The sequence below is a fragment of the Centropristis striata genome, chromosome 5 (genome assembly GCF_030273125.1).
Source record: "Centropristis striata isolate RG_2023a ecotype Rhode Island chromosome 5, C.striata_1.0, whole genome shotgun sequence".
Taxonomy (NCBI): Eukaryota; Metazoa; Chordata; class Actinopteri; order Perciformes; family Serranidae; genus Centropristis; species Centropristis striata.
The window spans coordinates 23119552-23134273 of NC_081521.1; the positions used below are offsets into that span (position 1 = coordinate 23119552).

General features: G+C 37.1%; 1 protein-coding gene across 1 annotated transcript; it reads left to right on the top strand.

Moving 5' to 3' along the window:
- Window positions 1–1452: 1452 nt before the first annotated feature.
- On the top strand, window positions 1453–10402 carry pgd (phosphogluconate dehydrogenase). The gene is made up of 13 exons (XM_059333756.1): window positions 1453–1573; window positions 2431–2506; window positions 2607–2786; window positions 2880–2945; window positions 3035–3153; window positions 3324–3393; window positions 3488–3622; window positions 4096–4285; window positions 6179–6309; window positions 6945–7078; window positions 7633–7732; window positions 8682–8804; window positions 9854–10402. The coding sequence occupies exons 1-13, from the start codon at window positions 1566–1568 to the stop codon at window positions 9971–9973; spliced, it is 1452 nt and encodes a 483-aa protein (XP_059189739.1). The 5' UTR covers window positions 1453–1565; the 3' UTR covers window positions 9974–10402.
- The last annotated feature ends 4320 nt before the right edge of the window (window positions 10403–14722 follow it).

The window sequence follows — 14722 nt, forward strand, 5'->3', positions numbered from 1 at the left end:
TTTCATGGCAGAAACGGGCTCTGATTTCCCCTTGGGGATGAATAAAGTCATTTTGATTTGATTTGATTGATTGATTTGAATGTTGACTTTAGCTTTAAACAATTAATTCTCTACTGTGAAACCCCGGCCTTTATGTCAGTGATTTTTATTATTGCATAGAAAATTCATACAGTACTGTTAATCTGGATTCTTTGCCCCACATCTCCTCCTCCTCTTCCCTGCCTCTCATGCATGTAAAGGCATTCTGACACTAAACTGATTAAGAGCAGTAATTTTCCTATGATCTGCCACAAATTTCCAGTAATTAGTTGAAGAAATTAAGCATGGTTCACTAGCTGTTTGAAATCCCATACTGCATAGAAAGAAGACCAACACTGTCAGTAGGTAAAGATCTCTACTGGGAAAGAGAAGTTAAATGGCATTGTACTTTTTTCTACATTGTATGTACATTATTCCTTTTAATACCTTATAAATTACAACAATTAACCTTTTCCTATATTATACATCTTATCTTATATGTATATATATATATATATATATATATATATATATATATATATATAAATATATATATTTTTTCTCAATAAACCCACACGTTTGCAATATTTACTTAACAAAATTCAGATAAATGTTTACTTCAGTACTGTTAAATCAGTGGTGGGAAGAAACTTCTTTCAAAATCCTACCTACATAAAAGTACAAAAGTATGAAAAGAAGATGCTTATCTATAGCATATCGCAGAGAAATCATAATATTGTATTTCATTAAAATGTCATTAATATATATAAATATATATTTTAAAATATTATGTCAGAAAACATATTTTGTAAAATAGTATTCATAGTATTGTGTGTTAGAAAAAATGTCATAAATCATCAAGGTACAGTATGTCATAAAATCCTATATTACACATCAGTATTTGCACATGTCATACAAATGCATTTTCACACTGTGTGTAAAATGTGTAGATTCAAACATACCAGGGCAACTGCAGGTGAGAGAAATAGACAATATAGATTAATAAATAAAAAAGAAGCAATATTTACAGTATTTGTTGTGTTAATTGTATAGTTGCATACTTTACAGGCATCGCATGTCCTTTCAGTTTATATGTTTAAAAATAAATAAATATTAAAAAAAAAAAAAAGGAAAAAGAAAAAAAGAGTCTTGTCTTGTAAACTTACGCTTCTGTATAAGGTAAAATATATGGTCAGAATAATCAATAGATCCATGGTATATTCCTTTAATGTCTCATGATATAATCGGCTCCATTCACTTGTTGGTGTGCGCTTACGTGTTATAACTGACAGCCGGTAGAGCCAATAGGAGAACAGATACCTCTGCTCTGATTCTGGACCAATGCGAATTCGTGAAACAGTGTCGCTTCAGTTGGCTGGCCGTCACCTGATTGGTGGACGCTCTATGTGGGCGTACGTGAGCCTCTCCTCTCCGTCGTCACGTTGGGAAGAGAAGGAGGAAGTAAAAAAAGAGTGAAGTGGACAGAAGTGTGAGCCCGACTGTCATTTAACGCTGTTACTTCACTGCTACTTTACCCGCTGAGCACCATGGCTGAGTAAGTTCTCACAGTAGCTTTAATTTATTTAGACTTTCAGTGAAGTAGGGAGGTTGCGGTTGATACGTGTGGTTTAATAATTTAAGGCTTTTTTTCGTCGTTTAATTTGTTCATAGAAACCTTCTCGATCAGTTAGTGTTAGCCTGTTAGCTAACCAGCTTTAGTGTTCAGAATAAATATGTAACATATTATTTAGCGTGAAAATAACCAAGATAGCGGTTGTCTGTTTCAGTTAATAGGCACAAAACATATAGGTTCAAGTAACGTTGAAAAGAGAAAAAAAAAAATAATTTCAGGGTTTTCCTAGCATTACTAGGCGCAACACTAGCTGAATTAATGTAAAATCAATGTTTTTAGAATCTAAACTAATTAATAATCACTTAGATCACAGATCTAATGGTTGTAGTTTGTCCAGTGGACATCTTAAGAAAGTTATATTTAACCTATTGGAGTGTTTATTATTTATAATCTGCTCTTCAGTGCCCTATTGTACATACAGGTGCATCTCAATAAATTAGAATATCATAAGAAAGTTTATTTATGTGAGTAATTCAATTCAAAAAGTTGAAATGACACATTATTTAGATCCATTGAGATGCACCTGTATATGTGGTAATATTAATTGTTCAAAATGATGTGAAATTGCATTTTTTTGATATTGAAAAACTTAAAACTGTACCAAAACCCTCCAGCAAATGCATGCACTCAAGCGTTCCACAAAACTAGTGCAAAAGCTGAATTTGCTTGAAGTCATGACTGTTTTGAGTATGATAGGCGACAGTTTTTATAAGCCCTTGTTGATGCTGATTCTGAGACCAGACATCCAGTAAATGTGATTATTTATCTTCTCCTCACAGAGCAGACATTGCACTGATTGGTTTGGCTGTCATGGGCCAAAACCTCATCATGAATATGAATGACCACGGCTTTGTGGTAAGACGATGGCTTCTTTATCCCCACAAGTTCTAGCAGTAAAACTTGCTCCAGTGTCCTTGTTTTATTTCTCTCAGTAATCACTAAACCTCTCCGACAGGTCTGTGCTTACAACCGAACCGTGTCGAAGGTGCATGACTTCCTGAATAAAGAGGCAAAGGGCTCCAAGGTGATTGGGGCAGAGTCTCTGGAAGACATGGTGTCCAAGCTGAAGAAGCCCAGGAGGATCATCCTGCTTGTCAAGGCCGGACAGGCTGTGGACGACTTCATTGATAAGCTGGTTGGTAATTTCTGCTGAGCTTTGTTACAATCACTTGTGGAAAATCAAGTCTTGCCTCGTTTCATCACTTGGCTTTGTGCTGCTGTTCTTCAGGTTCCTCTCCTCGAGGCTGGAGATATCATCATCGACGGTGGCAACTCTGAATACAGAGACACAACAGTAAGTCGTAGAGAATCGCTGTTTTACTGTAAATCTTTATTCCTGTTGCACTATATTCTCATAGTATTTATGCATTTTTGTCAATACAGCGGCGGTGTAAGAGCATGAAAGAGAAAGGCCTGCTGTTTGTCGGCAGTGGGGTCAGTGGTGGAGAGGAAGGGGCTCGTTATGGACCTTCACTCATGCCAGGAGGACATAAAGAGGCCTGGTGAGTCATCACACACTGAACTAGCAAAGATGTGCTAAAACAAATACAGACACTTCAGAGAAAGCTGCACGTATGTGGGAGTTTTGTAAAATAGGGAATATCTCAGAAGGTTTATTCATTTCAGTAAATTGATCAATTAAAACATTTGATGCTGTTGCTTTATTTTGAAGGCCACACATAAAAGACATCTTCCAGAGCATCGCCGCCAAAGTCGGAACAGGAGAACCTTGTTGTGACTGGGTGAGTGGTGTTTAATATGTATTTAATGTTTATTATTCTGATTGGTTCTAGCAGTTGATGTTACAATTATAATCTGACTCATTTGCCTGTGCAGGTTGGAGATGAGGGTGCAGGTCATTTTGTGAAAATGGTCCATAATGGCATTGAGTATGGCGACATGCAGCTGATTTGTGAGGCCTACCACCTGATGAAGGATGTTCTGGGCATGGACCATGATGAGATGGCACAGGTGAGCTGTATGATGTAATCTAAAGTAGTATTGCTACAGGTGCACCTCAATGAATTAGAATATCATAGAAAGGTTTATTTATGTCAGTAATTCAATTCAAAAAGTGGAAATAACACATTATATAGATCCATTACACACAGAATGAAACATTTCATGTCTTGATTTATTTAATATATTCTAATTATAATGCTTATCGCTTACATTTAATGAAGACCTAAAGTTCAGTGTCTCAAAAAAAATGTAATATTACAAAAGACCATTTTTTAAGAAATATGTTTAATATGAAATGTTGGCCTCTTAAAAGTATGTCCATCTATATTCACTCAGTATTTGGTTTGGGGCTGTTTGACTTGAACTACTGGAAATGGACTTTTCCATGATATTCTGATTTATTGAGATGCACCTGTATGTTGTGTCAGTTCTGTATAATTAAATGAAAAAGCAATGCGACTGACTGTGTTTCAATCACTCAGGCTTTCGACAGCTGGAACAAGACAGAGTTGGACTCCTTCCTTATTGAGATCACGGCTAACATCTTTAAATACCGGGACTCTGATGGTACACATCTGCTGCCCAAGATCCGCGACAGTGCTGGACAGAAAGGCACAGGGAAGTGGACGGCCATTTCAGCCCTGGAGTACGGCACACCTGTGACTCTGATCGGTAAGAGGAAGAAAGGAGGCTGCAGACAAGGAAGTATCTGGTTTCCTTCAGTCTTCCAGTGCTGGCTGCTTTCAGTAAACTGCCTTTGTCATGATGACATGACAAAGGGCATTACGTCACACATGATTTCAACACAGCTTTCAGAAATTAAAGGGCAATAGCCCTTTTGCCAGTTATCTGACACACTGCGTGGCCAGTGAGCTTCTTCTAGAGAAAGGGATTGATATTTGGCTGCCACTAAGAAGATTGAAGGATTTTCTAGTGGCTTGCTCATCTCAGGTGACATAAGGGGGATTTGTGATACTCTCTGCAGCTTTGGTCTTCGCTCAGACCGTATGAGTCTGTTTCATAAACGGCAAGATGGAGGTCAGGGAGCAAGGACAGAAAGTGTCATCAGATCAGATCAGCTCCTCCCCCTCTGAACAGACACATTTTGTGCATAATTTTAAGTCAAAGGGACATTCAGAATCTGAAAAAGGTTTATTACCAAATAGGTTTTCACGTACATTTGTTTGGACAAATACAATGATAACAACAAAAATATCTCAGAGTTTAATTTAAGAGCCATTTTACATGGTTTTCTTGATGATGACTTTGTTTATTATCCAGGCATTAAAATGAACAAGAAATTGAAGAAAAAGGTGGTCTAATATTTTTTTCCATGACCATGAGGAAGTTGCCTTGGTGTTTGGTGCCTACAATAAACATATCAAGTGGAAAAAAATGTAAAAGCAAAGATGAATATATAATAGAAAAATTACAACAAAACTGTGAAAGAGACACTACAAATAATGTTTAAGAATGAGAGCTGTACAGTTTTGTGCAGGATGCATAATACAATTTTAGTAAAAGTTCAATCATGCAGATTTTTTGAAGCAGAGACTTACCTGTAACCAAATCCCTGCAACCATTGTTCACATTAGAGTTTAAAAAACAACAACAACAAAATATGTTCCCTCAATCCCCATCAGTGCTGTAGATCGTCTCGTGATTGAGAGAGATAGAGGCGTCAGACATTACAAAAGGTTTCATTGTGTGAGAGCAGTTTGTGTGGAGCAGGCTGACCGGCCGGTACAGTGTGCATGAATAGGTCATTGCCCCCCAACAGGGAAAACATTCCTCACCAGGATAGTTCACTCACTGGACACTTTTTCTCTCTGCCTGTGGGTTGCATCACCTACAGTCATGGAAAAAATTATTAGACCATTGTTTTCTTCAATTTCTTGTTCATTTTAATGCCTGGTCCAACATAAAAAGGTACATTTGTTTGGACAAATATAATGATAACAAAAATAGCGCATAAGAGTTTAATTTAAGAGCTGATATCTAGCCGTTTTCCATGATTTTCTTGATAATGATTTTGGTTATTATCAAGAAAACTGTTATGAGCTATTTTTGTTGTTATCATTATATTTGTCCAAACAAATGTACCTTTAGTTGTACCAGGCATAAAAATGAACAAGAAATTAGATAAAACAAGGTCGGTCTAATAATTTTTCCATGACTGTAGCTGTTCTGCTCTGTTTTTAGCAAGTCATGCTGATCCAACAGTTGTTTCCTCTTATCTTTACACAATGGTGATTAAATAGTGATTTTTGTGATTGCAGCAGGCAATTCATTTTCTGACGTTACAGTGGTAAGCCCTGTTTTTATCATCGTGTTCTTATAACTGCTGAGTCATGCTGATCCTTGAGCTTTGTTTTAATGTTGGCATGCGGTTCCCTGCAGCACAGGTGTGGCTGGTATAACCTATGCAGTCATTGTTAGGAGAGATTTAAGGAATTACTGTTTATAGAGCTCTGTTTTTGTGTGACGGTCCAATATTATGACGTGTGCAGAAGCTAACCTTTCTGTTACTGTCTCCTCCACTCTACCTCCCTCCTCCTCTCTCAGGGGAAGCTGTCTTTGCCAGATGCCTGTCCTCTCTCAAGGATGAGAGAGTGGAGGCCAGCCGCAGCCTTTCAGGGCCACAGGGGGTCAAATTCAGTGGTGACAAGGCCGCCTTCCTGGAGGACATCAGAAAGGTAGAACACAGTGCAGTTAACACACATGGCCAGAAAGCATTCTAACGGTGCATTCACTTGTTCCTCAGACGGTCCACTGGCTAATTTAAGGAACTGGAGCAACTGTGTGTGTTCATGAGCTTCATGTTGTAATGTGGAAACAAAGATGTGTTGTATTTTATTGCTCAGACTATATAAACAAGGCGTTCAAATGCCTAAAACCGTTAAAACACTGCTTTACCTGACTTGTTAATGCTAATAAATAACTTTTCTGACTAATGTAGGTCACTCTACATGGACAGCAACTAACAGTTAGAATCTAATACCAATTACAAACTAAAAGTGAGCAAAAAATGTATATGCAGTACATGAATTACTAAACGTCTTCTACCAAGTCATGTATTTGTATTTCTGCTCTGAGTTGTTCCAAGTTGCATGGGAATAGATGTGAATTTTCCCAGTTGTAACACATTATTCCAATAGTATTTCTACTCAGTTTACAGTCTGAAACTATTACTAGTAACGTTTTCAAGCATTCAACAAGTTTTAATTATGAATACGTTAGGTTTTTATTTATTTTTTTACTACAGTGACTAATATTTGTTCAAAATTGTGTTACTGTGTCAGTCACATCTGATTCATTCGTCTCTCTCCAGGCTCTGTACGCCTCCAAGATCATTTCCTACGCACAGGGCTTCATGCTGCTGCGGCAGGCAGCCAAAGAATTCTGCTGGTCCCTGAACTACGGCGGGATCGCTCTGATGTGGAGAGGAGGCTGCATTATCAGAAGGTACATTTGACCTTCGTGTCTGTCCTCATATCACAAGTTTGCCTCACTGCAGCCTTATGTGCAACTTTGTGTCAACAGATGTCTTTCACACTGATGGTGAAAACTGTGGTTAGGGTTGACTGAACTTCCTGAGAAAGCAGGAAGAATAAAACGGAAATGTTTTTTTATTGATTAGATCGACTTTGTAAGTTTTATATTGAAAAAAAAATCTACATAAAGAGGCACAGGTGTTTTTTCTAAGTCTTAATGTAGTGCAATAAAGGACATTTTTTCAGCCCTCTGTGTAATGTTGGAGTGAGAAAACTAGATGAAAGGATCCAATGACCCTTCCTGTAAAGTCAGACTGAGACAAGAATGAGGAAATTATAGTTGCGACACCGGTTTGCTTTGTGTAATCTGTTGCGTAAACCCAAATCAAATACAACACTGAGTATGACTCAAGCTGGTTGTGTTAATGGGTTTTACAGTTACAGTTTCTAATGCAATGTCTCTTTAATGTGAAGAGTTTTCTGGTACCAGTGTCGGCTAATGCTTCATTTTCCTCTCCCCACCAGCGTCTTCCTGGGTAAAATCAAAGAGGCGTTCGACAGAGACGCTGAGCTGCAGAACTTGCTGCTGGACTCTTTCTTCAGCAACGCTGTGCAGGACTGTCAGGTATGAGGAAGGAAAAGGTGGCCAAAGACCAATTTGCAAAACCCACATTGACAAAGACGCATAAAACCAGTTACTTCCTCTTTTTACAAAGAAAAGAGTGAACCACACCACTTGTTGGCTTCAATCGTCAGCTGTCGGAGATGCTGGTAGTTTCAGATTGATTTTCTTTTACATTGCATTGTTCAGAAGGTTGCATTGTTCAGGCATCATCCAAACTGTCTCGAGACTATTGAAGCAAAAACAACAGTCTGTGGAAACTCAGACCTGAGTAATATGTTGTTTTTTCTCTGCACTTCATAAATCACACCTGCACCAAACTTTACCCTCCAAATCCGCTCTTACCGAGATCTGCTTAATAATAATAATAATAATAATAATAATAATAAAGTTTACAAAGTGCTTCGACAGAGCAGTTAATTACACAGAGAATGATGCCATAAGGATAAAAACAATTCTTACATTAAAAGAAAAACAGTAAAAGACAGAGCAGGAACAATCACAAGACATTCTCAGATTCACAGAAAATAAAAGGTAAAAGTAGTAAAAAAAAAGTGAAGCAGTAAAAAGGAGTGGTGAGATAGAAAGCATTACATAAAAGCAGGTTTATAAAAGCAAGTCCATGATGAACCACACAGCTATAGTGACATCAATGTAATGTTAACCTCAGACATTTGCCTCAAATATTGATTATATGATTTTCAAGCGTTTTTATTTAAACTTAATGTTTGCTTGCATTGGATCATCAATTTATGGACTGTGAAAACAATGTGAGGTCATACAGACCTGTGACTGACAACAAAGGACCGATTGGACTGAATATGATTTAGACCTGACTCGGATCGAGGAACTGAATGGCCTTGTAAAGATCTTGTTCTTGCCTGAACACAACTGTATTAACAAATCAGATTAATTCCATGAACTGTTGTTAACCTGTTTATTCTGTTTTTAGGAGTCATGGCGCAGAACAGTCAGCACTGGAGTTCAGCACGGCATCCCGATGCCCTGCTTCACCACAGCTCTGTCCTTCTTTGATGGTTACAGACATGAAAAGCTGCCAGCCAACCTCTTGCAGGTAAGACGGCAGAGGATGCTGCAGAGCAGAGTCCACTGAGCATATGGCCGAGTGTGTAGGCCCATCGGATTAAAGAGATCACGTGTAGTTGTTGTGTATGTTTGTGCTGGGATCTAGTGGCTTTAAGACCCCAATCGCTATTTACAACGATTTCACTCACCCATCTTTGGACTTGATTCTTGAATCTTTTTAAACTTCCTCAGCTTAAAAATATAGAGCTGGAACAATTTGTCAATATTTATAATTTATCACACAAAATGTCAAATATTTGTGGTTTTAAATGTAAGATTTGCTGCTTTCCCCTTGTACAGTCATGGAAAAAATTATTAGACCACCCCTTTTCTTCAATTTCTTGTTCTTGTTGTGCCTGGTACAACTTAAAGTACATTTGTTCAGACAAATTTAATTATAACAACAAAAATAGCTCAAAAGAGTTTAATTTAAGAGCTGATATCGAGACATTTTCCATGTTTTTCTTGATACTAACCAAAATCATTATAAAGAAAGCCATGGAAAATGGATACCTTTAGTTGTACCAGGCATTAAGATGAACAATAAATTGAAGAAAACAAGGTAAATGGACCTGCACTTATGTAGCGCTTTTCTAGTCGCTTTGTGACCACTCAAAGCACTTTACACTACAGACTACGCTCATTCACCCATTCGCACACACATTCATACTGGTGGCAGAGGTCCCCCTAAACGGTGCCACCTGCCACCATTGGGAATTCATTCACATACCGATGAACGCAGCTTCGGGAGCAATTTGGGGTTCAGTATCTTGCTCAAGGTTACTTCGACATGTAGGCTGCCATGGTCAGGGATTGAACCACCAACCCTCCGGTCGGTGAACAACCCGCTCTACCAACTGAGCCACAGCCCACACAAGGGTGGTCTAATATTTTTTTCCATGACTGTGTATATATCACTGTATATTTAAAATGTGTTTAGCCAAAACGAGCAGTATGAATGTCATCAAATCAAACAGTAGTTAAATTAATCATAAGTGTCTGTGAGGGTGTCAAATGTTTGTTTTTGTTTGCTTTCAGGCCCAGAGAGATTACTTTGGAGCCCACACATATGAACTGCTGTCAAAGCCTGGAACTTTCATCCACACCAACTGGACAGGCCACGGAGGAAATGTCTCCTCCTCGTCCTACAATGCTTAAGGTTCATCTTCACGCGACTGAAAAACACAAAAAAGATGAAAGTTTTCTGTGAGAGAAGCCATGTTACACATTCCATCTTTATAACCACGCCTCAATATTTAAGAGCCACTCCCCCAAAAATCACCTTTATCTGTCTTTTACTCCTCTCAAAGACGTGCTGTTGCAGTTTTTATTTATCAAGAAGTGAAATTATAAATTATGTGGGGTCATACACCCTGTGTGTTTTGGCTTTGCGACTTTTATTACAGTCACAAGAGGAAGGAGCAACAAAGCGTTCACTCCATCTGGATACTGTGGACATTCTGCTGTCTGTCAGGCTAATGTTCACCAGTCATGTTAGGCCCAGGGTTCACCGTGTTAATACTGGATTAAGTTGAACCATTGCACTGTACTGTGTTAGGCTAAATAAAGATTTCAATCCCTTTATAATTAGCTTGTGTGGTCCTTACTCTCTGGGTGCTGTAAACAGGATTGAGCTTTGTTTGTGTGTGGGGCTAAATTAAGCAAGAGGTGACATCAGTTGTCTGATATATTAACAGATTACTCACTTTAAAAAGATACTCTGAGCCATATTATCCAAGCTATAAAGTGCACACTTCCAATATGGCTGCACAATCATATAAACTAAGTACTTTTTTTTGTACAAATATGAGATTCTCGTACTTATGTCTTGTTTTCATGCTAGTTTATAATTGTACTTTTTACTTCACAACATTAATCTTGACAAATTAAGATTTTTGTCGACAAAATGTTTAAAGACTTTATTTTTTTTTTCTTTAAATCAAACTACCCAACAGTATATACAAGTGCAACTGAAATTTCAAAGTTTTAAAAAAAAAAAAGAAAAAAAGAAAGAAAAAAAAAAAAATTTTTTTTTTAAATTTGTGTCATGTAAAACCACTGTATTTTATATTTAGGTCTTTCCAGTGTACAATTTAAAAAAAAAAAAAAAAAATTTTTTTAATGAAAAATGAGTGAATTATCCTCATTGGACCATGATCTGTGAGAGGTAAAGAACACCATTGCACTAAATATTGATTAAAATGATTAGTAATGGAGTTATTAAATAAATATAAACAATGTTTATTGGGATTGTTTAGTTTCTGACACTTTTGAATGATTAAAGATGCCCCAGGTCAAAGTGACCCACAGACATTTTTGCTGTTCCTGAGAAACGAACAGGAGGGTTAAGTAACCTTTTGAATGCAGGACTTTTATTTTCACAGTCTGGTATTAATACATTTACCAAAGTAAATAATCTGAATACTTCCTCCTCCACTGTTAATTAATCGGTTATTTCAGTGACTAAACATTTTTAATTGTTTAATAATCTCTAGACATACAGTACTGTGCGAAAGTCTTAGGCAGGTGTGAATAAAATGGCTAGAGGAATTGATGCTGGTTTGAATGGTGGTCACACCAAATATACTGACTTGATTTCGACTTTACTTTCTGTTCACTCACTTTGCATTTTGTTACTTGGTAAAAATTAACTAACATTAAATTTTTGAAAGCATTCTTATTTACACCATTATTTCAAACCTGCCTAAGACTTTTGCACAGTACTGTATATCTGCATCAAATTGTAATTTGGTGAGACTCATGGGATACTTATGACAGATTTGGTTCATTCAAGTGAGTTCACTGGCTTATCCAAAAATTATGAAAATGCTCTCAAAAATAGGAATTCCTGTCTTTAAAAATATACCCCGTGTTGGGCCCATGGCTGAACTTTCCACTGGATTAAATAAAAATCTGTAGTTAGGTTTTTCATATATCCAACTAACAACCAGGACTGTAAACATGACCTCAGTGGATTACTGTTGATGAAATGGATACTGGAACATTTAATGTGTTGTCCTCTCAGTGGTTGTCCAGCAGGTGGCGCCAAAACCCTGACACATGTTTCTTTATACACAGTGACAGTCACTCACAGGACTGAAACTAAAAAAACTCGAAATTTGAAGCCAAGAAAAAGTAACGTGGAAAAAAAAATAATAATGCAAGGTCCAACAAAATTAATCTGCAATTAAGATCACCCACAGAGATATGATGGATGTAGTATTGGATTGCATTATATTGTAAGTAAAAAACAATCACTACAGTCTCAACAGAAATAAATATGCCGAAGGTTAAGTTTAAGATAAGTTCAAAATATATATTTTTTTAAATGATTAATTGTATGTACTCATATCATTCTTGGATTATTATTATTATAATAATGATAACTTTATTTATATAGCACCCAAAAAAACAGCCGTTTACAAAGTGCTTCGACAGGGAGCAGTTAATTACATCAAGAATGATGCCATAAGGCTAAAAACAATTCTTATATTAAAAGAAAAACAATTATAGACAGAGCAGGAACAATCAACAGGAACAATTCTCAGATACACAGAAAATAAAAGGTAAAAGGGTTAGGGGTTAAAAAAAAAAAGTAAAAAGTGAAGAAGTAAAATGGAGTGGTGAGATAGAAAGCATTACATAAAAGCAAGTCTGTAAAAGTGGGTTTTAAGAAATTATTTAAAAGACGTTACTGACTAGTTGTATATTTATAATTAAAATGTTCTTCTTGTACATGTTTTGGATGAAAGCATAAGCAAAATAAATGTAATGTAATGCTAAAGCCGGGTTCTTGGCTAATATTAAAAAATACAGGTGTTGCTGTGTCCTTTCTCTAGTCTAAAACTGCCTTTCTGAGCAAGTCTAAATCAGTTAATAACATCCTCTGGGTCAGGATCTCTTGAAAGGGTTCATGAAGACAGAAAAATATTGTTCTGCTACTCAAATCGAGAAATTTCTCCAATATTTGCTTGTTTTCATTTGAAATAGTTAAAAAAGGAAGAAAGATTAGGTTATAGAGTTTTGCCAAACAAAATAAAGATTGGATAAAAACTTGAATTGTACTCTAATTCCTGCTGTGCTGTCTGAAGCCTTCTCAGCTGTACCATCAGCTGCTGAAACAAATGTGCTAGCAGCGCTTCTTGCACCTACACAGCAGTGAGGACCATTGTACCTGACAGCAGTGTGTCACAGCTGCTATTACACCTGCTGTGGAACAGTTAACAAAGCCTCACCTCAGTGCACCTGTGCTGCTACAGCTTATTGCTTCCATTTAACCGTCCTGGGGTGCTTCAAAGACCTCTTCGTTTGACTCCTCATGTCAGAGCTTTGATCCTGGAGAGGAACACAGCAGAACAAACAATGTAAACACTGTCACTACGTACATACATTACAAGTACCAGAAACAGGCAGAGGGAGGCCGTCTACCAAATGATTGTTTCCCTGGTTAATGAAAACTAATAGCTGTGCTCCTGTCCCTCTTCTCTAATGCTTTATTAAACCAAAAGGACAGAAAATTCTCTACAGTTAGAGGCTTTGTATTGTTAATGAGGCCTGATACCAAGCGGAGGTTGCACCAGACAGAGAAAGAGGCCATTAGAGCCCAGTGAAGGTAGTGCAGATGGAGGACCAGACCGCTGAGTCATCTGCAAACAAAAACGGCAGCAAGACGACACCAGACAGCATAATGATGCATAATGAAGCAGGAGGAAGAAGACTAGACAACAGATGCTAATGGATTTCATCAAGATCAAAAGTTCTCTACTTCCTGGCTGGATTTCTGATATCTATTCATCTAGATAGTGAATATCAACAATTACATATAACTACAAATATTGTGTTTGTTGCATCCGGTAAACTGGTTTCATTACTATTTAATGACTGTCAGTTGCAGTTGTAAGTTATAAATATATCCATCCATCTACGCACACATACAGTAAACATATATATACATACAGTCAAGGAAAAAATGATTAGACCACCCTTGTTTTCTTCAATGTATTGTTCATTTTAATGGCTGGTACAACTAAAGGTACATTTGTTTAGACAAATATAATGATAACAACAAAAAAGCTCATAAGAGTTTAATTTCAAAGCTGATATCTAGACATTTTCAATGGTTTTCTTGATCATAACCAAAATCACTATCAAGAAAACCGTGGAAAATGGCTATATATCAGCTTTGAAAGTTTTTGTCAAATCAAATGTACCTTTAGTTGTACCAGGCATTAAATTGAACAAGAAATTGAAGAAAAAGGGTGGTCTAATATTTTTTTCCCATGACTGTACATATATTTATGCATATAAGTGTATACAGTATCTGTGTGTGTGTGTGTGTGTGTGTGTGTGTGTGTGTGTGTGTGTGTGTGTGCGTGCGTGTGCGTGTGCATGTGTGCGTGCGTGTGTGTGTGTACAGTAGGGGAATCGATCTATCTTGGCATTCTAGTACTTGTTCACCTGTTCTTTAAGGATGCATTTGGCAAAAAAAATTCAGATTATCAAATAAATCCCATGTAAAGACCAAAACTAACAATACAGCCAAAGCCCATTAATTCCTAATGGAGACGAAAATCTTTGAAAACGGGTAATCAATATACAGTATACCTTCAATTTTTTTTTCTTTTTTGCAAAGACTATACTTTTCTTAAACAGCTGAACACTGTATTCAAATAGGAGTAAATAGTTCTTTGGCAGGGGACTATATTGAGACACAGTAGTATGTCTTGCAGCAGGACGCTGTATGTGGGATTGAGTCAAAAAGAAACCACAATCAATCAGTCAATCATACAAACACACAATACAACAACACCACCTTCTACACACACACACACACACACACACACATACACACGCCCCACTTGCCCACCCACAAATGCAATACAGCAATAAATTACTTCATAATAAATA